Here is a 24558-nt window from a genome sequence, read left to right as displayed (position 1 = left end):
TATCTGCCCCTTTATCCAAGGAACAACAGGACAAGCAAAGCCAGAGCCCCATAAAATGACCTCCAGCACACAACTGGTATGAAACAGACTTCACGATGTCCTCTAGCGGGCCCTGTGCTCACTGCCCAGCACCGCGGAGTCTGATTGGGATTTGCCATAGAATACCAGAATTGGCAGTTCCATCACTGGTGCCATGTGCTTTTCACTGATGAGTGCAGGTTCACCCTGAGCACGTGTGATAAGTGTGAACGTGTCTGCAGAAGTTGTGGAAAACGTTAACGTTACCCACTGCCAGTCCCTGCCAGTGCATTGTGTCCTGGGTTCCTCCTGATGCACGACAATGACCGCTCTCATGTGGTGAGATTATGCAGGCAGTTCCCAGAGGATAAAAGAACAGATACCATTGACTGGCCCCCCACACTCACCTGACCTAAACCCAACAGAACACATCTGGGAGGTTATGTTTTGGTCCACCTGACGCACCAGGCTGCACCTCTAGACTGTCCAGGAGCTCAGTGATGCCCTGGCTCAGATCTGGACCAAACCATCACTTAAAGGCAAACTTAAAGATTTAGTGCTAAAAATTTGTAGACACAAAGCTTAAATCATCTCTTTTTCCTGTTTCTTGTTAACAGTAGAAAATGGTGATAAAGTGTTGATTTAAGTTACATAATTCCTTTTCAATATGGCAAAGAGAAGACTGCCTTTTCAGATTTTATTCTGGAAGAAAGAAAGAAAGAAAAATAACCAGGTGACATAGTACCTCATCCAGCTGACAATCAATCACAATTTACAGATTATTGCCCATAAACTGACAAGCACAATTTTGATGAAGACCCATTAAGTGATCACAGCAAACATTTCTAAAATCAGAAATGACTAAACTACATTTTAACCCCTGAAATGTGGCAAAAATGGCTCAAATGGGAGTAGGTGCTAATATTCAGATGGCCAGTCTTCCTAAGGGTAGCTTGCATTAATTGGAATTGTATCAAGTATGAAATGCTGTAGTGAAATTTCAAGTCTTATCTGTATTAGAGCTTTTGAACTCTAGTATAATCTTCAATTTGACAGGAAACCAGTAATTTCCTCTATTGGTGCCCTACATTGTTAAATAATTAAATACATTCGGTTGTCAAGACATCTATAGAGTGTCATAGGATTTACACTCACTTGCCACTTTATTATGTACTAAAATGGACTCCCTTTGACTTCAGAACTGCTTTAATTCTCTATGGCAAAGATCTCCCATTCCTCCACATCCCAAAGGTGCTCATATGCATTGAGATCTTATGACTGTAGAGGAAATTTCACTGTAATGTTTAAGAAACTATGATCCTGCTGAGAGCAGCCATCAGACAGTGGGTACACTGTGGTCATAAAGGGATGGGCACGGCCAGTAAGAGTACTCAGAAATGCTGTGGTTTAAACGAGGCTCAGCTTTTCTGTTTACACACCACTCTGCATTTAATCATTAGTTATTAATCTCTGGCTCTCTTCCACAGTGTGTCTGTTGTCCAGTCCTCCTCTCCTCAGCCCCAACAGGCACGCCAGACAGCCGCCTCTCCCTGAGCCTGGTTCTGCTGGAGCTTTCTTCCTGTTAAAAGGGAGTTTTTCTTTCCCGCTGTCACCAAGTGCTTGTTCAAAGGAGTTCATCTGATTCTTGGAGTTTTCTCTGTATTATTATAGAGATTCTGCTTTATAATATAGAAAGCACCTTGAGACGACTGTTGTTGTGATTTGGTGTTATAAAAACAAAACTGAACTGAATCGAGCTGATACTAAGGGGCCCAAAGCTGAGAAAATATCCCCCAATTCATTACATCATCACCACCAGCCTGAACTGTTTACACAAAAGCAGAACAGATCCATACTTTTATTTAGTTACTGAAAATTTCTGACCCTACTGTCTGTGGCAGCAGAGATAGAAAATCATCAGACCTGCAACATTTTTCCAATTTTGGTGAGCATGTGTGAACTGTACCCTCAGTTTCCTGTTCTTACCTGACAGGAACGGCACCTGCTGTGACTTTTCTGCTGCTGTAGCTCATCTGCTTCAAGGTTTGACATGCATTCAGAGATGCTGGTCTCCTTACCTTGGTTGTAATGACTAATTATTTGAGTTACTGTTGAGCTTCGAGCCTTCAGCTCAAAGCAATCTGGCCATTTTCCTCTGACCTCAACAAGGAGACTGATTGGATATTTGTTTTACCTGCAAAACAGTCAGATGGATTTACTGACCGTTTTATTTTGAATATATAAATCTAACTATAATAACAAAATACATTATAAGCAGTAAAAAGCAGAGCTTGAAGAAGAATAGGATGAAGTTTACACTGTGTTTATCCTACCTCGTTAATACAAAAAAAAAAAAAAAAATACTATTACAAAGCATTGCTTTCTTGAATCCAAATATTTAATAGGTACATATCAAGTAATATCATGACATGTATAAAATTTCAGATCACAATATGAAGCAATAAAACTCCTCAGACTGGCGTTTGCTGCAAATGTTTGAAGTCGCCAACATAAAAAAAATGACTAATGATTAAAACAGAAGCAACTAAAATGGCTGAGTAAAAAAAAAAAAAAAAAAAAAAGGTGTGCAGACACAGATAATAGTAAGCATTCTAGGAAAATCAAATGTGACTTCTTAAACTTTTTTTCTCTTCAACAGAGTGCAATAAAGAAACGAAACAAAAAAAACACAGCACTGAAGCCAAGCGTCCACAAGACGTCTAAAAGTTGTTAGTACTGTAGGTTCACGGAGGGCAGGAGACAGTGGAGTGAGAGGAGGAGGAAGCAAAGGTCACGGCAGAGAAAGAAAGGAGGGGTATCAGCTTGCCAGTCAATGCAAGAAGAAATAAATCTGAACAATATTAAGCAACAGTGGAAGTAATGCACATCACAGTTAGCTTTAAAGACCATAGTAGCATCTGTACTTGCATGTTAATAAAAAAGAGAAAAAAATAAACAAAAAAAAAAAAACCCAACAAAAAAAGAAAATCCTGAATGATTGAGCAGAAACAAGGACATCACCACATACAAACAGCCTGCCAATGAAGGGGGGGTTCGAGGGGGAGGGGTCAGACAAGAAGACAGCGTTCACCTCTGATCTGAATGTCAGCAGAGTTTTAAAAAAAGAAAAAAGCTGAGGCTGCCCTCGTCTCAGCTTTACGCAAAACACGTCTGTGCCTCGAAGGCCTTTGCACCTTAAGGGCTACATTTTTCCCACAAAGCCGACTCGGATGCACGAACCGAACGTCAGCGCTCCAGGTGACCTCTGTCCGAGACTGCGCCGCTGCTGCTCTCCGTGAGGCGTTTGTTAAAGCTGCTATCAGACCTGCCAACCCTGGACATTTTAAAGTACCATATCAGCACTGGAAAGAGGTGCGAATCTGCCTCCTGCGCTCACAATTAAAGCAACACCTTTTTAAAGTATGATACTGTCAGAGGGCACAGAGGCTTCTGAATTCAATGTCAACAAAATATCTGATGAAAGGCAACAGCAGAAAAAAATAACACAAGGTAAGTGAACATGGGGGTGAGGATGTGCTGTTTTTGGGTCCAACAGGTGATGACAGGACTGTTACCACGTGTTACTATGCAGCCAAACATACAAATAAAGAACAAGAAGTTCAATAACAATTGGGGATTAATGTGATTTATGGTCAAACAATGAAAGAAAGAAAAAAACCCAAACAACTTATAAGTAAGAATATTTTTGAGTGTCAGTAGTATCCTGGACTAGGTATTGTTATAGTGTCTCAAACTCAAAGAAGCTAATGATTTATGCAGTGCACTCCAAGTGCTTTTAGTAGTCTAGTTTAACATCAGGGATGGGTCGCTAAATATATATTTAAAAAAAAAAAACTTTTTTTTTTTATTTAAAAAAAGCATTTTAAAAAAGTAGTTTTCCAAAATAGAGGAGAATAACATCATGCTGGACACCTCCAGAGCTCTCCACCGACCATTAACTAACAGGTAGAACAGCAGCAGATGAACAATAAAGACCAGCCAGCTTTATGTGAAGGCCTTCTTGAGTGCAGGGACACCAGTCACTGAAACAGAAGTGCATCTAAAAACTCTTTAGTCTTTTATTCCTGTAACATCAAAGCATTCGTTGAAAAACACCAGAACATATGGACCTGACATACCAGGACAGTTTTGTCGATGTCATCTGACTTAATAAGTACAACCGTGAACCAGAACTATATTTATAATCCTCCGTGTGTGACGTTTAACACATTTCTGACACTGCTGGACTTTTTGGTGCTTCTGAAGAAGTTTCAACAGTGTGTTTGTTCTATCTCGTGTTCAGGCACAAATCACCAGCCGAGGTTACTTTTTAAAAGCAGACTCCTGCAATCTTTGCCCATAATCGGCCCTGTGGCCTTGTGTCTTTATTAAAGCAAATGGCTTTTCTGACTCGACGTAAAACGTAAAGAGGGGACTCACTGGTGCGTCTCATCAGTATGTAAAATTTGCAGCTTTGTTGGAACCATAAATTTTCCAGCACTCTAAACAAACTGGATGCAGTTGCCAATTTGTGTTCCCTGCCAATACAAGGAAAGTTACCCCTGGTGAGACATCTGCTATTCCCGTTAGCTCAAGGCAAAGCAATGGCATTATTCCAAGTGACATGAGGAGCAGGATGTTAGCACTTGCTCCTGATTAACCTACAAAACAAGCCTGCTCCACATGTCGGTAATAAAGTGCTTCATGGGAATAAGACATAGTGTGCTTCATTATAAATGCACGTTAACAACAGATCAACTCTGTGGGCACCCTCTCAGTCAAACGACCTACTCACCTCCGCCGCCTCCTAGCACCGGCCACTTTTTATTAGCCAGCTCAGAAACGGCTCCGATTGGCTCAGTGCTTTGGTGTAAAGCTGCATGCATGGTACACAAAATGCAAACAGGGTGGCAGGAAACTAAACTCTTAACTGCTGCGCTTGTGATGTTGCCGGGGGAGAATTTGCACTCTGACGGCATAACGCAATTAATTGAACCGGTGGACAACACGGTGGAAAGGGAAAAACTGTTGAGATGGCTAGTGTGAGCGTGAGTTTGGGGACTCTTTTTTTTTTTTTTTTGTGCATTGGTTTTCGTGTGCGTTCGTGTGGCAGGAAGTTTTAAAAAATGTCCTCGGTTGATTTTTCAGGCTGGTGATGCTGATGGAGACAGTCCAAGTTCAACAGATGAGGTCAGTCCCTACTGAGGTTGTTTGTGTATGAATGATTGTATACATAAATGGCTGTATATGCAATATACATTAGCCCGTGGGTAAGTACATTATGAGTGTGCAATGCATTTTAAAGTGGAGCTCTAGGTACTTGACAGTATACGAGGGTGCACAGAATGGGTGCTTATGTGCGTGTATCCTACTTATAAATGTGATTTCGACCTCATCGGCCCTTGCTGTAGCCGGGAAAGAACTGGTCGAGCAGCATCTGAAGCGTCTTGTTTTGGGTCATAACGTAGTCCTTGCCCAAGTCGTGGCGGCAGGCGGGGCAGGTGTACACCTTTGCCCGAAACGACCGTTGGAGACAGGTCTGTGAAGAGAAGGGTGAACGTTACTGTAATACATGAAGACTGTGTGTTTGTTCTCCCCCTACACAATCAGGAGCTGACTAAGCAAACTTGGTACACATGTACACCTGAGCCCCTGAAGGTTCTCATCCTCATCATATATTCTGATGTGATCATGTTGCCAAGCAACCACAGAGCAACAGGCTTAAATAAACTGTTTTTTTAAAATTATGCACCTATAACACTGCATCAAACATTTTTATTTCTCAAAAATAAAATCTAATTTATATTCGCAAGACTTCAATTGTGCGTGACATATTATGCTGTCAAGTTGCCTGGCAACCACCTAACAACAGGCTAAAACGAACTTTTTTTTTTTGCTTTCACACACCCTAAAACACCATATAATGGGCATCACAAACAAAAAACTGAAACAAAATGTGAAAAAAAACCAAACAATTTTTTAACAAAAATAATAAAGTAATAAACTAGATTCTTGAAAAATATTAAAAGTAATATGTGATTTTGTGAATGTGGACAAAAAACTAAAATATACAATATAAAATACAGGTAACATTTTCTTATTTTAAGTATTTGTTTAATACTTGAAGTCCGATGAAGCTTTGATCAACATGTTTATACCTGTACTGACGTACTTGCTAAAATCATTCCCTCTGGCATAATACTTAAAAAGATTAAAACACTGAGACTTAAACAAACTAAACATTTCAAACAATAAAAAGCTAAACTGAAACAAGCACACCTAATGTGGAAACCTAGTGAAACAAAAAGTCAAAATGAAATAATAATCAACAAACAATAACCGCAGCATGTCCACATAATAGTTAGAAAACAAATCCTATACCTTGCAAACATTGTGTGAGCAGACAGTGGTGATGGGCTGGAAGGCCAACTCCTGGCAGCACACACACATGAAGATCTGCTCCATCTTGCGAAGGAAATTCTTCAAAAAGAAACGTCAAAGGAATGAAGGTGGGAAAGAAACAAACACACTAAAGTTGTAGCAATTTTGAATTATGGCGATGTTGCTGCCTTTTTAACCTGCTTTACTTATAAATCAACAGCAACAGACAGGCTGTAAATCTCAGTCAGTAAATCTTCTTACATCGAGAAGATTTATTATTTAGAGCACATGGAGCGAGTTGCTGTGAGATACTTAACATTTTTTATAAACATAAACCAGAGATGTGTATTGTGGTATACTAAATTTTATACCGGTCCCTCTTTAAGGTGCTCCATGGCTTCATCCCAGAGTTTCTTGTTGGCTGTGTCCTCTTGGATCAACTGCTGCTGCTGCTCTGACAGCTGGAAGGTTTCCTCTATCTTCACCCGTTTAGAAGGAGGCTCTTCCACCGGTTTTGACTCTGCTGAGAAAACAAACTAAGACTTCAGAAACAGAAGGATCTATCCTCGGAGACTAAAAAAATATATATATATATTTACAGTGGTGTATGGCTAGGTAAAAAAAATATCCTAGTGGAGTTTGTGCTTTTAAATATTCATTTCCCATCTTCAAAACTGTTTCAGTGATCACACTGGTCTCACCTGTCCTTGTCTCACAATACCTTGTCTGACCTGCTTTGAGCTTCTAAAAGCACCCACCACTATCTCTTGTTGTCTTCTGCACTCCGTTACTTTGTGGAGACTCCTCTTCCACATTGGCCACTGGATGCTCGTCCTCCTCCTCCTTGTCATCGCTCTCCTCTTTCTCCTTAATCTTGCGTTGCCTCCGTGGCCGCCCCCTCCCGGGATAGTGCTTACTGCGGCCGCCCCGACCGGGTCGAGCACAAGCCTCCTTCTTTGATTTGTTGGCCATGGCCGCCAAGTAGCCTGGGGGGTACTGCAGACGCACAAGGAGAGACAAAGAAGATTGAACCTAATTTTGAAAAGTAGAAATGAAGTGCACCAACAAAGGCACACGTGCCTGATTTAAGACACATATCTAACCTGAACAGCAAGGCCCAGTTTCTTGATCCTCTCCACACCTTCAGGGGTCCAAGGCGCTGGCTCCTGATCATCTCGTCTCAGCAGGTACCTCCACACCAAGTAACCGCACTTCCCGATCTCTGGCCAGTACTTTACCACCTACGAGCCGCCATCAACCACAGCAAATTTCATTCAAAAAAAAAAGTGAACTGAAGTTTTGAAGCAGCTCTGACTTAAGACTGGTGACAAACGGTTTCTAAGACAGAAGAAGATGAAGATTTAGAAGCGCAGTGTTAGTTATAGAAACACGGCTGTAATAGGATCCCATATAGCTTGAAAGGCAGCTTTTAAAACTTCAATCATTCTGTAAGTTTGTACACAACCTGCACTCTATATCGACACTATTTTATGCAGTGCTGCTTGCAGTAAGCAGATGTATTTCTGGTGGACAAGATTTGGCGATACCTTGTAAATGCCATCGTAGCGGTTTCCTTCTTCGGGAGCATACTTGCTAATGCGGCGACCTTTGGAGCTGCGGACCACTCGTACAGGTTTTCCTGCTCGCCAGTTCCTGGACTCTGCTCCGTCTTTGTCATTCAGAGGTGCATCGCAGTTTAAGGCCAGTGCCCTGAAGGGGTCGGGCAAAACAGAATTATCTTTATTACATGTGAGAATTACAAGAAATGATGGCTTAATGGTTGAGAAATCCTTATTTCAGTACAGAAATAAAGATTTATTTACTAATTAAAAATCGAGACAATGAATGTGAAGGCTATACTTCATGTTGTTATTTAAATCAAGAGATTAAAGCAAATAAACCTGAAGCGAGGCAGCTTTCATATTAAGAAGCATGGACATCAGAAACAACCAAGTGCCCCACCTGTTCATGTGAGTCAGCGTCTGGTCAAAAGAGTGCTCTCCGATCCGTTTGTTTCCTGAGAGGTCACGACCCCCGCTGCCCGTGTAGGTGAACTCGTCTCCCCGGTCCTACCACAGATCACAGTGACCATAACATCACGAACAGCAGGCAAACGTGCAAGATTCACAATAAACTAGCACGGGGAGAGAAACATTATAGGACCCACCACTTCATCTTCAAAGCCTCCAGCCAGCACCAGCGAATAGGAGCCATCGTTACTGCGCCCGTGGATGCCGCCGACATGTGGCCTGTGAACCCCTGCCTCGCTCACCTGAGGGGGATACACGGAAGGAGAAACAGAAGTGCAGAGTGAGGCATGATTTTTCTTTAAATGTTCAAAATATATCTGATTATCATGCAATGTTAAAAAAACAATAACGCCAGCTAACCTGAACTCTAAACTTCCAAGTGGTACCAACAGGAACACCAGGAATGGGTCCATAGTGGTTTGAAGGAACAATAGTGCATTCTTTAGTACGCCCCACACAGGCCATACCCTGCAATTATATGAAGAAAGAACAAAGATGTGCACAAAAAAAAATACCAAAATGAGCACAAATGCCTTTATATTGCATTCGTTTAGCACAGCGGTCATGCAAATATCAAATGTACAGTAGCTTAATCAGCAGTTATATTTTAACAGCGATCAGCATCCCATTTAGGTGGCATATACGGTTCTTGAAAGTCAGAATGCAAGACAGCTTTTGCGAGGAAAAGCGTTTTATTTTAAGGGTTCTAAAATCGTGTTAATAAGAAAAGTCAAGTATAAATGCTGCATGACTCAGGGCGCATAAATGTGCCCAAACACACAAGCCAGGCTGTTTTCAATTAGTCCACCGAGAAAGGGAGCATTCTGGTAAAGAAAGGAGTTATTTTCCACTGGCAGTTCCAGGAAAGTGGCTAAGTCATGCTTAATGGCATTGTTCACATTACACACACCGCGGAGCAGAGCGTCAGAGAGACAGCAAGGCCAGGATGGAAACAGGCCATGAGAAGAATCTGAAGGGAATTTGAGGAAAATATTTAACAGCATGCTTAGATCAGATTCAAATTAAATAAGCAACTAAGTGAGCGGGAGAAGTCTCCCTGTCTCATTTTCTGTTTCAGCAGATACAAGGATGCAGTTGTTGCTTTGCCAAGTAGGAAGTTTAAATGCGACCTTCTAACGCCTTGAAAAAGTGAATGGAGCAAGTTCACACTCATTATAATAATCAAAACCCTTCATAATCAATAACACATCAATAGGCGATCGTCTAGCCTGTGATGAGAAAATGATGTCTGACACTTCATTCACTTTTTTTTTTTACCTCTCATTTACACAATGGTGCCATTTTTTTCTGTTGTTTTAGATTAAATTGTGAAGCAAAGCGGTGTGATTTGGAAAATAAATCTATAGCACAGAGCATCACTGCTAACTTTTTGTCCTTCACTTGAGCCGCAGCTACCAAACGCTGCTCAGAATATATAATTACATATTCTACTCATACATATTTATATATCCACAGCACTTAACAAATTTATTAGACCTTCACATAGTGTAAGGTTTGTGCCACAGCTGCCCTAAATTTAACAGTAGGCCTACTGGTAATTACCAAAAAAAATTTCTTTTTAATGTTTCTGTAATGGTTAATGCACCAGAATGTGCAAACCTTTTAATCAAAATGCTAGTTTTAGCTGACATATGATAAATTTATATATTTTAGATATTATATATGTAGTTCTGGTTGCATATACAAATTTACTGCACTAAAAAAAAAAAAAAAGCAAAAATATAGTAAAGCAGATTATTATTTTCTGACTATGAAGCCAAATTTGTGCATATATACTAATGTGCAAGTTGACTATATACACAACTCAATTGGCCATATTGTAAAAAAAAAAAAAAAAGATCCTTCACTTTATTTATTGAAGTGTTTTGTGAATCAACACCTTTGACAAAGTGGCATTATAAACCAGGACATTAAGGCATCCAAAAATACTAATAATTGACTAATAACAACTGACTAATAGGCAAATATTTAAAAAAAAGACAAAAACATGAACAAATGTCGCTGATATATGCAGTGCACCAAACTGCAGTGACTCATCAGACCAGCCAAACAACAGCTAGCGTTAGCTCAGAGCGCCGGTAAATCACAGAGTGTGGAGGAGCAGCGGCAAAAAACAAACAGATCGTTGATTAGGATTGAGGATTAAACGTTCAACAGTTCACCGTCTGTAAGGTAACCACAGCGTATCTGCACCTGTGCTCCGTCACACCAGAGTAGAAATAAGACCTCCTTGCCACTACTAAAAAGTCAGTGACTGCTCTGTGATTGGATTGAATTTCTATTCTGTTGGATTGACTAAAATCACTCTCACACAGATCTGCGAAGGTTTACAAGTAATTGTCATTTCTACACAAAGACAGACTGCCAACACACAGTCTGAGAGAGTCTCAGATTGTAAATAATGAATGTGAATTTCTGCTTAATGCACAGTTCTGTGTATGTTGACAGTAACAGACTTGAAATTTTCACCAGTTTCTCTCAGCTACTAATCACATTACCACAAACAGATTGCGTGCAATTTAACCCCATTCAAAATTGCCTGACACCATGTTATTGTCGTTTCATTGCTGCTTTGCACCGAAGTTGCTTTGAAGACGGTAGCTGACCGTCCGTGAGTGGTGGCAGACCCGGTCCCCATCTTTGAAGAGTGTGACTATTGTTGCATCAGTGACTCACCCCAACTCAGCGGGTTTGGTGTGGAATGAGAGTCTTTTGGTGTACGAGAGGAGTAACCACAGTAGCATAAAAATTAATGCCTTTAGCAGCAGTAACCTTTATTTTCTCAGCTGTAAAGTGTGTAACCACGCTGCAGTGTAGTTGTTGCTAATAGTGAAAAAGCTGTGATAAACTTTCAAGTGAAACCAATCATGTCTGTTTAGACCGCTTGGCCATTTACAGTATTATCATCTGCCTGTTTTTGACATGACAATAAATTTTAAATTCAATATTAGAGACAAAATCAGTATATTGTGACTGAAAGACTGAATTTATAAAGTCACTTTGGGATGGCGGCATAAAGCTTAATAAATGCTTAACTTATAATACATTATATCTACTGCTTATTAAAAGGCTACTTTTGGCTGCTCCCTTTTATCCCAAGGGGTCTCCCCCAGCAGATGGATCTGCATGTTTGATGTGGCACAGGTTTTACACCGGATGTTCTTCCCGATGAAATGCTCCCATTTATCCGGGCGTAGGAACAGCACTGTGTAAGCTAGCTTGTGAGCCCCACTGAGGCTATGTGTGTGTCTCAAACCAGGAATCTTTGGTGTGTAAGGTGATTGTGTTAACCACAACACTATGGAGCCACATGTATGAGACGTTCAATAAAACCTTATAAATGGAGTATGTCTGTTACGTGAAAACTTAATTTGAAACAAGCTACTTTGTCTCTGATCAAACATAATGCAACATACACAACAGACAATAACTGACAGCAAACATGTAAAAAGTAAACTGAAGAAAAGGCAGCTTGGATTAAGTGAATGAAATACAACGATGTTTGCTTGCATGGCCTTAGCTTTCTTCTTATAGCAGTTTGTCGTAAGGTCATTGAGTAAACTGAAACGGTGTGAAGAAAAAAAACAATTGTGTCTCACTAAAACAAAAATAAAACCTTCACCTTAAAAACGTGAAAGCTACTGCACAAAACTACGTAAAACAACATAAAACTATACTGTAAATATATTTAATTTTAGTCTGGAGCGCCGCAGACCTCATGGCCTGTCTGGTGAGACTTTCATGCACATGCTTACAGAAACTCAGAGTGTCTAAAGTGTTTTGCTTTGTTAATTTCTTCTATCTCACTTATGACAAAGATCACAGCTATTATAATAATGAATAAAAAATTTAAGCTAACACCGAAGCTACTAAACTAAAACTAATTTTTTTTCAGACTTCAAAGACTAAACAAACTATCAAACTCACAACAGAAATGAACTGTAAGGAAACAAACATTAAAGTAAAGTAAGTCATGTTAAAACATTATGAACATTTCTATGTAAATATACTGTTTCCATTATAAAATGTACTACACTGGAAGCATAAATGTTCACCGTTAGTGTAGGAGCCATTCTTGGGTTAATACCTTATGTGGTCACTAGAGGTCACCTTTTTCTGTTTTGATTATGTAATGTAAAGGTATTTAAGGTAGACGCACGTAATCGGCGTCAGGTGTGTCATTGAGAAGGCAAACAGTTTGTGACCGTTGCGCTGTTATGCTAAGTCGATACAGAATAAAGACCAAAAAGGACAAGATACATACTGCTGGATTTATTGGACTGTGAACTTAATTCATGCATACCAGTGACATCGCGTCACCCCCGTTAACGACCACCTCAGTGGCTTCAAGCGTAGGCTTAGCCTCTACAGTTAGTTCCTTCAGTGATCTGGTTATTCAGGTTTTGAGATGTAAAACGCCTCTTCTGTCTCTCATAGCCAATATGATGGAGTGAAGCACTTTTTAGTGTTTTGATAATAAAACAGAGAAAAGCCCTTCGAGAAAAAAACCCCCTGCTTTGTTATTGTTTTATTTGTATTTGTCTACATGGCCTTTGCTTCTTCAGGACAATATGAACTCTTCCCTCCAGCTTTCTATTGAAATTCACTTTCATTCTTACAGAGCAGCTGTCAGTCCACCTTTGCTGTATGTGTGCTTTAGGGTGCCCTTGGGTCTCACCTTTCCCCAGTCTCTTTGACTCTCGGTGGTTGCAGAAGGCATTTTGGCTTTCTTCTTGCTGGCTTTAAGCTTCTCGCCTGCCTTGACAACCTCACTGGTGTCATTCTTACAGGTTGGACAGTACCTGGCAAAATAAGAAGGAAACAATTTCCGTCAGTGCTTCCTAAAATTTTAGGCCAGCCTACAAATGCCTCTACTCTGGCTTTGTAAAATCAAAAAACTGCAGCAACAATGTTACAACTTAACATATATGGGATTTTTAAGACTGATAGCAACACCAATATTTGGGGATTTTAAAATTGTGATATATCCGCCGATATTTTTGTCTTTCAGACACGCAAAACTTAATTAGATTTTCATAACATTTGTCATTGATATTATTTTATGATATATGCGTGGCTTACACATTCACGTTCTGCCCAACTCTGCTTTGATCAGCTTCAACAAGTGTTGCCAACATGGAAACTGTGCCCTCTGATGAGGAAAGTATGCATCATCAACACTTACAACACAGTTAAAGAATATCTGTCCCGCCTCTTCTTTACTTATAAAATTATAATTGATCAGCTGCTGTAAATATTAATACCAATATATCCACAAATAGCTACTATTGGCTGATTATCTGACTTAAAACAAGGTGTTTTTTTTTTTTTAAATGTACTGTTAGTATGTCTTCCTCCTACAGAAAAAATAAAAACAACATAATTTCTGTTTTCTAATTATAAGAAAATGTCTGGATAATGAGCTGCCAGCACTTAATTTCTCAAAGTGTGAGCCCAAGAAGCAGTACTAATGGGTTTCTTTGATTTACAACAGCAGCACTGCTTTGTAATGTAGAGAAGAAAAAAAACAGACATAAGTAGTTCGTGATATGCGAACAAAATTTCCTTGAACAGTTTTACACTAAAAGAAAAAGCAACAATATTGGGGTGGGTTTTTTTTAGGACTTTAATCCCATAGATTTAGTGGCCCAGCCAATTTAAGATCAAATTAGCCTTTATGCTCCCCGGGATCTAAAATGAGAGAGAGAGCCCTGAATTATATGAACAGAATTTGACAGTCATGTAAAATTTAAAAAAAAAAAAAAAAGGTGCTAATAATGAAAAAAATTCTGATTTTTTTGTTTTGTTGTGTTTTTAAACAATGGGTCCACACACACAAAAAAGGGGACATTTTCTGTTATTTAACACAAAGTTCATGTTTCATAACTACAGGACGGTCAATAAGCAATGGTTACCAGATCTTTTTCCAGTTATAAAATTATTTACATATTTTATTTCTTAAAATTTAAGCACAAGAGTCGTACTGACATTTCTTTCATTAACTAAAGCAGCATTTCTTTATCATGTATAAAAACAGATATATTGTTGAAATTGCACTTTTCTTTCTTATATTGTGGTATCTCAGGGATCTGATCTAATCACTGATCTGACCTACAAACATCCAAGTGAACTGTATGTGGCCCATAATGTAAAATGCGTTTGACATCCCTGAGCTACAAGTTTTTTTTAGGTTTAGGAAACATAACGTAAAAGAATGAAATTTTTGTGGACGTTACGAAAATGCATCAAAAAGTTAAAAACGATAGATGAAGGGGTCTTGTTTTATTGTCGTTTACTTATACAAAGAACAACAGAAAAGCAGGCCGAGCTGTTCTCAAAGCATGCCTTACCAGAGCTCTTTGTAAACCTTAATTATTAAGAATTTCCATGATTTAATCTTTCTTAAGCTTTTTTCTAAATTCCCACACTGACAAAAAATTAAAAATGTTTATTTTCAAAGCCATTAGTATTATCTTCTCTCCGCACCAGATACAATCAGTACCTGAACTGTTTTTCCAATAATCTCTCTGACTTCGTTGCAATACTGTGGGAGAAACAGACAGAACCCAGAACGCAAGATAATGAAGCTTTGCGCCGTTTTAGAAAATGATGCCAAGAAGGCGTGGAGATCTGTTTGGCAGAAAGTCTTTCAAAGATTAGATTAACTCCCACCTGTGAGCGCATGGTTTCATTACTATATATTGATTTTACCCTCAATCACCGCTTAATTACTACACTAATACATTTCAGCCCACATTTAAACAGCACTCATCAGCCTTTTTTCCTGGTTAAATGACTGCGAGGCTCAAAATCTCGCAGCAAAATGTCGAGTGGCGCTCTCTCTCACCAGTCCTCGTCATCTGGGATGGTGGCCAGCGGTGGGTTGAGGCAGTAGATGTGGAACGCCATGTTGCACTCATCACACAGCAGCTGCATGTGAGCGTCCTGCTTCCCCCCGCACACGCAGCAGGAGCAGAAACGGCACTCTGCGTCAGGGTCGGCCTTGCAGTGCTTACACTCCGGACCACTCTTTCCTGCAGCATTCATAAATGCAAACACATGTATGAACAGAATGATAATATCATGGTATTCCTGCACTACATAACGACAAAGGATTGGCAGGCGTAGGTTTTGTAGGAGCACTGCAAGGGGACATGTTAAGCATGAGACACATGATTTTCTGCATTATGGTTATTAGGGCAACTTATTCCCAACTGTTTTTATTTAATATTACAAATGCTAGGTCAATCCACACACAGACATAATTTACTCTTCAGTCTTAAGTTGTCAGACTTCATTTTGTTCAAGTAACCTAACTATAATGTGTATTTGTCACATGTTCAAATCAATAATACATTCATTTATTTTGAATAACAGCTATTAGTGTTTCAGCTTGATATCTGCTCATTTCCCAAACGAGAATTTGTTTTCTGGGACGTTTTTTTATGCCAACTGTGCTATTGAAGCAGACTGAAAACAAGAAGGATGGGCTGCACTGTTATAAGACGAGTTGGGCATCAATCACACAGTCAGCAACCACCTGGCAACCTCTGGTCGAAAAATATGTATGTATTCCTTGGCTGGCTGGTAAGAGTTTACTAACTGTCGGTGGGTGAAATCGGTCACAAAGAGGCTTCTGCACAGAGGCTGTCTGCAAACACTTGCTAACTGACCACTGTGCGTGAAACCTGAAAAAAAAGTGCAACAAACCAGGAACACAGAATGTTCCCTTTCAAGGTAAAAAATGGCTCATTACCACTGAAACCGAGTTCTAAAAGGCACAACTTTTACTTTGAGCTGTGTTGCACTCTTCAAAGTTTCACTACTGCTTACAGAGTAGTTGGCAAATGTCTGCAGACAAGTTGGCGCATTCCAGACAAATTACAGGCAACCGTGGCAAACTGCTGGCAATCAAAGCGATGGCAAAGATGTTTTCATTGACATACTGTAATCTTCTTTGTGACCGATTTCACCTAACAACCACTTGCAACCAGTTGGGGGATACTCTTCCATGGTGACTGGTGGTTGGTAGGCAATCTCTAGACCTGAGGAAACTAGCAACAGCACATCTAAACTCAAAAAACAGTGGCTGACAACTTGGTTGGTTTTCAGGCTTTTTAGCAAAATAACAATAATTTAACATCAGTCTTCCTTTTTTTCTTCTGACTGACACTAATAACTGTTGGTGATACAGTGGCTCTACAAACATTTTTCATGTTGTGAGGAAAAAAAACCAAAACATGTTGACTAAGAATAAAGACCCACTATAGAAAATGTTTTTATTTCTTCTTTTTTCTAACTAATTCCTCAGCTTTTTTTAATTTGTTAACTTTGGGAACAAATGTATGCCTTCTGAATACTGGTGCGCAAACTATTAACGGCAAGTTTGGTATTATTTTCAGTGCTCAGGATTGAGCTCGTTCATACGTTTAAACTGTCCGTCTGCAGCCGATAGTGCACGAGCTCCTGGTTTCTCAACTTGGTAGATTTCATCCAGAAAGTGAATTTTACAATCCCCAATCACATCTCCAGGACCCCTAAATGGAGAGCATGTGACATGGAAAGGAAAAAAAAAAAAAAGAGAGAGAGAGAGAGAGAGAGAGAGAGAGAGAAAAAAAACACAAGATTTGCCAAACTGATATTCTGATAAAGAAAATAAAACTAGCACTAATGCCTTCACACCTGAAAGCATCACCCTGAAATCTTGAAGGAAGATGCTCACCCGAGGAGGATATTGACTCTGAGCTCTTTATTAGTGCGGGAGGTTTGCTTGAGGGACACAATCTCTGCGTCGAACCAGAAGCCCCTTTCATCTGGTGTCTCCATGTTGTAGTTGACCATCACATGCATGCCCACCTCAAGCTGGTCCCACCGCAGCAGTGTCCTGGCACGTGGTCGCACATCCACCGGTCGCATTTCCACCACACCATTCTCTGGGTAGCTGAGGAGAGACAGATTAAGAGCATGGAATCTTTGTAACAGTTATATAACCCAATTTGTCTCAATGCTGTATGTAAGCTACTACAAATACTGAATATAGTGCTTGTGAAGTGAGCAGTTAACGTACAACTACAATATAAACCCATAGGTTAAATTAAAATGGGAAACTTCTCTATACAAACAGAAAAGGTCTTCACTTGAAATCTTAAACTTAAAATAATCACAGTTGTGATGTACCTTTGAGAAAAACGTAGAATCCCCAGAGGAAAGAAAAGATGGAATATGCAGCCATGTTTTTGGTACAAGCTGATGGACAAGCACTCCAAGTATTTCAAAGCACAATGGGTTAAGTCACAGACTGCTCCACTGATAACAAATAAAACTATTCCTATGAAAGAACGCGCAGATCTAAAGTCTACATGAGCCTCCGAATACTGAAAGTCAAATACAGATAATACTGCACAATTCACATTCTTTTTTGTTGCAGAAAATCTTAATTCTACTTTTTTCTTTACATGTGAATTTAACCGTCTTTGTGTCCAGGGAGAAAATACAGTAGTCACAAATTGTGCAGTTTTTGTAATTTATGATGTCCTTGTGACACCACAGGTCTACTAATTTAAAATCAAATCTATTCATATATTGTAGCTTTTCAGAGAAACATTTCTATAGGAGACCATTTGCCCACAACATCTTTCTGACTGGTGATTTGAGAGAAGGATCATAATAGATTCTTACCACCATGATCTCGTGGCACATCTGCACAGAAAATCAATTCAATTCAGCAACCTTGGAACTGCAATTGGAATAACCTCTTACCACTTAACAACTGGACTGTTTTATTTCCAAGAGCTCATGTGTGACTGACAAATTACACATTATACTTTTCAGATATTTTCAGAAGACCTCCACTTGACGTGTTGTTTTCAGAAAAGAAAATGTCCATTACTCTCTACAGCAGCTTTATTATATTCTCTGGGCTCATTTAACCAAGTCATACACTTAACATAACAAGAAAACTAGTGTGGTTGGACTGAGCTTTAGTCATCTATCAACACAGCACAGTTTCTGGGAAGCACTCCACCTTTTGCTACAGTCAGCAACAGCAGACAAAAGCAAAATTCATAGTTATGGCAGGATTAGGCTAAATAAAACAGAATCAATCAGAATCAGAATACTTTATTAAACTACATTTATTTTACCAAGCAATATAAACACTTTGTCGCATCTTAAACACGTCCAATAGATCCTCGCAAGACACTGACCTTTTCAAGCCAACTGTGGTTGGGCTACAAGCGCAAAGCTGGAAATTTGGCAAAAAAGGTTTGCTCATTATCACGATTCTGAGGAGAATCCAGCTACCTCACAAGGTGATAAACATCTACCAAAATTCTTAAACCCGTCTTTGTGTTAGTTCCAGGTACGAGAAGTTTCCAGGACCACATTTTTGGAATAGACACAAGCACACACTGATTCATGAGATGGAATAGACTGGCATTTATATAGCACTTTTCTTTTGCTACTCACCACTCAAAGCACTTTGCAGATTTTACCCTTTGACATACTCTCATCAGCCACTTCATTAGATAAATCTCAGTTGTGCTGGATTAGAACTGCTTTTGCCTTCAGAACTGTTTTAATTCTTCATGGCACAGTTTCAACAAGCGGCTGGAAACATTCCTCAGAGATTTTGGTCCGTATTGACATGATAGCGTCACACAGATGCTGCAGATTTGTTAGCCACATTCATGGTATGAATGTGGAGCTAAGTGTAACCAGCAACATCTGCCATCTCGGGTGTGTGTCCCTCTGCATTACCTCCCTTAATTTACCTTATTGCTGCAGTTACCGCTTTTACTTTAGAGTTAAAATAGTGTCTCTAATGTTGATTCAAAGTCAACGACTAGCCTGTTCTGCAGTGCTAGTCAGAGCTTTAAGAACTTGCCACTGAGCTTGCCTTGAATGCCCATGTCCGTCAGGACCGTGATGGTTGACTTCCCTGCAATATTTTATGCAGCCAACTTCAACTGTAAACTCATGGTCATGATCAATAAACCAGTTTAAAATGATGTGAATTTTATGACATGGCGCGCTATATTGGTGGAGGATGACGGATATACTGTGGTCATAAAGGGATGGTCAGCATTAATACTCCTGTAGGCTGTGGTGCCTCAACCACAACCAATCCAAGTTGGTACAAAGGTGTAGGAGTGTGTTTATGGGGATTTTTGACCATTCTTCCAGAAGCGCAATTGTGAGGTCAGACAATGATGTTGGGCGAGAAGGCCTGGCTCGTAATCTCCGCTCTAATTCATCCCAAAGGTCTTCTATCGCGTTGAGTTCAGGACCCTGTGCAGGCCAGTCAGGTTCTTCCACACAAAACTTACTCATCCATGTATTTTGGACCTTGGTTTGTAAACTGGTATGCAGTCATGTTGGAACAGGAAGACACCATTCCCAAACTCTTGCCACAAAGTTGGGAGAATGAAATTGTCCAAAATTGCTCGGTATGCTGAAACATTGAGAGTTCCTGCTTCAAACGCCAACTCTTGAAGAAGAAACCTACACCATATTCCCCCTCCACCAAACTACACTTGTCTGAAATGCAGTCAGACAAGTACCGTTCACCTGGCAACTACCAAACCAAATCTGTCCATCAGCTAGCCAGCTGGAGAAGTGTGATACATCACTCTAGAGAGTGACAAATCAGCAGTCCAGTGGCGGCACACTTTAAACCACTGCATCTCATTTGGGGATGTAAGGTAATGCAAGTGCTCAGCCACTGAAACCATTCCATGAAGCTCTCTAAACACTACTCTTGAGCTAATAGACCTCGTGCACGAGAAAATGCTAACTTCCTGGTTTGAGACCGGATGTGGGATTGTACATTTCCGGTAGCTTTACTTTGCGGTCAATCAGACCGAGAGCAGAAGAGCAGAAGGTGGAAACACTCACCACTGTTGTGTCATAAAAAAAATCTAATGATCAATTTTGACGTTTAAAGAGTTTAGATTGATCAGTTTTTTTTCATCACTCAACACAAGCAGAACTGCATTACTGCATGCAGAAGACACATCGTCCACATTCAGAAGCACATCTCTGTATAGTAACTGGTCTTATGATTTAAACAGGCAAATGTTCAGCATTCAAACTACAGGTGAAGAATAGTCAAACTAGATGTTTCCCGTTATCTCGATATCAGCTAGTCAAGTGCAGACCCGCACAGCATGTTAACAAACCGTGAGAAAAAGCCAGAGGTGTGGACTCGAGTCACATGACTTGGACTCGAGTCAGACTCGAGTCATTAATTTAAGAAAAAATGTTCTAAGACTTGTGACTTGACTTGGACTTTTACACCAATGACCTGGGACTTGAATTGGACTTGAACCGGTTTACTTGAAAAGACTTGATATTTCACCCCAAATATAAAATTTAACATGCATATTATATAGAGATTGAAAATGTGACGTCATTCAGGGGTAGAACCGCAAAGGATTCTGGGAACTCGTGGCAAGAGGTACTAGCGCAAGCAGGCTTTCAATTGAAATCAGTCACACAGCGATAAAAAGAAACACAAAAATGTCAAGAAGCTGTTGTATTATTAACTGCAATAGCCGGTCGCATGACAGCCACGGGAAGCCGACAGGTAAAGAGATCGGTTGTTATCGGATTACGTCGTTGAAGAGAAATTGTTCGAGCCATGTTTCCGAAGTAACAAAGAGGCGACGGGTGGCCTGGATTGCAGCCATTCAAAGATCAAATATAACGTCCCAGAACACTCCAGCTCACAGGTTAGTCTGCTCCAAGCATTTACACGAAGGTCAGTGTTTTTTAGTAGTTAATACGTCATTTTCATAACATAATTGGTGATATAGGTTACAAGCAAGTCTGGCGCTGAACAGAAATTGTCGCGCTATGCTCCTTTATTTATTGTGCATAAATAGTGAATTGTCCTGACACAATATTGCGTTTCGCTTCTGTTATTATGGTACATTGACAAAAACATATACTTTTATTCACAGGATAAAACAGGTTTTTTGTATCACTAATTGCCCAGTACGATTACAGCATCCAATATTGTTGTCACTGCTACATTTCTGTGATGGGTACCAGAAATTATTTCCACTACTAATTAATTACCGTTGAGCTCAAAGGTCCTATTAATAAACGGTTAAGGAATGTGTATTTATGAAGACAATTTGTGAGACTGGTAAACTTATGATAGGTACGATGGTCTTTCGTTCTACACGGTACATTTCAAGGTCCTGCACCCATCCGGCGGTAAACTGTACCTGGGCTTGTTGCAGTGACCTGAAGTTACTAAACTTCATGAGTGTATGCACTCACTCCAAGAACCGTATAATTATAAATATGCATATAAATATGCTACGATGAGATAGCTGACTTCATCTAACTAGCAAATGTTTTCCAGGCTACGTTGGTGATACAGTTTTTTTTAATGTGTATGATATTTTTGTCATGCGATTTTAAAGCCGGTCCTACAACCGCATCCAAGAATAACATGCAGCTTATCTCAGAACTGTCGGTGAAAATTATTCTTGGAGATAGGTTTAATTGAGCTGCATTTTAAAGAGGTGCAATTTCACAATTTGTGTATATTTTCTAAGTTCACTATTTTGTCACGTGTTGAGAAAAACAGATTTTAAAATTACATGGTCTAATATTTACATTTAGCATAACTGCAACATGCTTTTTTCATATTTTTTTTAAAGATTCGAAAGGACTTGAAATTCAAAGTTTCAGACTTGTGACTTGACTCGGACTTTTACACCAGTGACTTGAGACTCGACTCTGACTTGCCTGACATTACTTGAGACTTGACTTGAGACTTGAGGATAAAGACTTGAGACTTACTTGAGACTTGCAAAACAATGACTTGGTCCCACCTCTGGAAAAAGCCACAGAAAAAATTAATGATTGCTGATAAGGGTTTCTATACATTAGTATTTACGAAGGGTATGTTGTGACTTACCTTCAAAATTACAGTGGTCCCTCGCTATAACGCGGTTCACCTTTCACCTCGCTTTTTCGCGGATTTTGTAGTGCAAGTTTGCATGCTTATTTTTACGTCACATTGTGTCCTGCGTCCTGATCGCTGCAGACGATCTCCTCCCTGACGTCTCTCCTGTACAGTACGGAATCGCTGCATCGATGCTAGCAGTGTGACTCTGACGAGCAGTACTGTATGTCCATGATGTCCACGAAACTTTTGCACCGTCAAAAAATAAAATTGGCTACTTGATTTCACCTATCGCTGGTTATTTTTAGAACATAACACCCGCGATAAACGAGGGACCACTGTTTACAGATACTGAGAACTATAACATTTGAATCCCTTTTCTCCTTTGCTCTGAGGCGGGGGAAAAATATCGAAAAGTCGATGAACATCATTTACAGATATATTGGGTAAATGCCCAAGACATCTATAGAAATGTAAATCGCTGCTTGATTCATTCATTTGCTTAACTTGTTTTGGACCGTTGTTGTGCCAAAAAGTGATTGTCTGCCAAAAAGTGATTTCCAGTGTTTCTGTGTATTTTTTATGTGTAATATCTTTACGTATGTTCGTAAATAGACTTCGGTGAACAGGGGATACAAAGGGGTTACATAAAGAATTAAAAAATTATCTGTTTTTTAAGTATCTTTACAACTTGTACTTACATTATAACCAATCCGGTCCTTTATCCCCACTTAAAATATTTTTACAGAACTATTGTAATATTTGCTGCCATTTCTGCTGTGCTCTTGGCCAACTTACTCTTACAAAATACATTTTTAATGTTAATGAGATTTTTTTTACTGCATAAATAAAGGTTATATAAAAGTCGCTGCCAAAAACTGATTGCGGCTTGTATCTTGCTACACGAATGTTGTTTGTGGCTCAAGATGACTTTATGTCATCCATAAGGAATGCATTTGACATATGTTTAACATATTATAGCCCAACAAGTTACTTATAGCACTTTAAATATGAGCAATCGCTTTTTGGCAAATACCGGAAATCAGTTTTTGGCAGACAATCACTTTTTGGCACAACACCGTAAACAAGGCGCGAATAGGACACCGGAAACAAAGCTCCCCACAGGAGTTCCCGCACCGGAAGTAGCATATGCTAACGTGCACATAGTCCCAGTGTATGTTTATTTTGATCTCAAGCAATTTGCCTTGATCATACCTACATTCACTAATTTGCTGCCAGATTTGCCCTGAACATGTGTACTAATGAAGTGGCCAGTTAATACGTTCTGTATTTTTCAATGAACGGGTATATTTTTATACATAAAGCGCACCGGATTAGAAGGGGCATTAAGCGAAACAAAATAGATAAGTCAAACTTTATTCAACCCATTCACAATAACTCTCAAAAGTTGTAACACATAAAATACAGAACAATGCACTCACTTTTCCCGTTCATTCCTCTTCCGCGAATCCAAATTCTTCTGGATCTTCTTTTCAGTGATCTTATTCTTGCAGCAGACGCGAGAAATGACCCGCTGTTCGTCGTGATCCTCTGGCAGTTGCTGCGAGATAGTAGTATTTGTGGAGATGGAGAAATTACGCCTTTTCATAAAACGGAAGCACCAAGAAGGACCTCCTTGAAAGTCGTCGAGCTTCATGTCTCGTGCTATTGCTGTTGCCTTTTGTCGAATAGAGGCTGTAGAGACGTGTCTACCTGCTGTTCTCTGTTCAATAACCCACTGTTCAATCGTGTCCTCTAATTGTGGCCATCTCTCTTTGTTCCCTCGGAAACTCTGTCTGGTCTCCTCTACTTGGCGCAGTTCATCTTCTTGCTTCCTCCATTTCCGTACCATTGATTCATTAATTCGGAATTCTCTTGAAGCTGCTCTATTCCCAAGTTGAATTGCGCGACTGATAGCCTTGAGTTTTAAACTCGCTTCGTAAGCATATCTCTTAACACGTGCCATTTTGGGGTCCACACACCTTTATGTTGAATCACAGTACGTGTTACTCCGCGAGGCTCCTGAACGGCATTATGGCTACGGTAGCCGTAATGCTCCAACAATCCATCAAGCGGCGCGGGTTCGTAGCTTACCAAAGTCGCGCAAAAACATTTTGACAAATTTTTGAGCGCCGTGTACCACATGAAATCGGTTCGAGATCAGTAAGCACAACCAGAATTGATACA

At 39.8% G+C, this 24558-nt stretch overlaps 1 protein-coding gene across 3 annotated transcripts in view; it reads right to left on the bottom strand.

The window, feature by feature from the left end:
* Positions 1-2398: 2398 nt before the first annotated feature.
* The window catches only part of uhrf2 (ubiquitin like with PHD and ring finger domains 2), a 44792-nt gene continuing 22632 nt past the window's right edge, over positions 2399-24558 (bottom strand). The window contains exons 1-14 of one of the 3 annotated variants that reach the window (XM_076886508.1): positions 23814-24420; positions 17173-17391; positions 16878-16987; positions 15298-15484; positions 13129-13252; positions 8790-8897; positions 8567-8671; positions 8362-8468; positions 7947-8109; positions 7503-7640; positions 7158-7395; positions 6771-6922; positions 6400-6498; positions 2399-5557 (exon numbers count right to left, since the gene is read on the bottom strand). In XM_076886508.1, the coding sequence (XP_076742623.1) occupies positions 5411-5557; positions 6400-6498; positions 6771-6922; positions 7158-7395; positions 7503-7640; positions 7947-8109; positions 8362-8468; positions 8567-8671; positions 8790-8897; positions 13129-13252; positions 15298-15484; positions 16878-16987; positions 17173-17391; positions 23814-24337 (2421 nt within the window). In that variant the 5' untranslated portion in view covers positions 24338-24420 and the 3' untranslated portion in view covers positions 2399-5410. Of the gene's footprint in view, positions 5558-6399; positions 6499-6770; positions 6923-7157; positions 7396-7502; positions 7641-7946; positions 8110-8361; positions 8469-8566; positions 8672-8789; positions 8898-13128; positions 13253-15297; positions 15485-16877; positions 16988-17172; positions 17392-23813; positions 24421-24558 lie in introns of those variants that run through there. The other 2 variants (XM_004538057.6, XM_023153105.3) reach the window with 2 other exon arrangements.

The sequence above is a fragment of the Maylandia zebra genome, linkage group LG7 (assembly GCF_041146795.1).
Source record: "Maylandia zebra isolate NMK-2024a linkage group LG7, Mzebra_GT3a, whole genome shotgun sequence".
In the NCBI taxonomy this organism is placed as follows: domain Eukaryota; kingdom Metazoa; phylum Chordata; class Actinopteri; order Cichliformes; family Cichlidae; genus Maylandia; species Maylandia zebra.
Note: the sequence above shows the minus strand (reverse complement) of the source record. Positions and strands in the feature narration are given on the sequence as shown.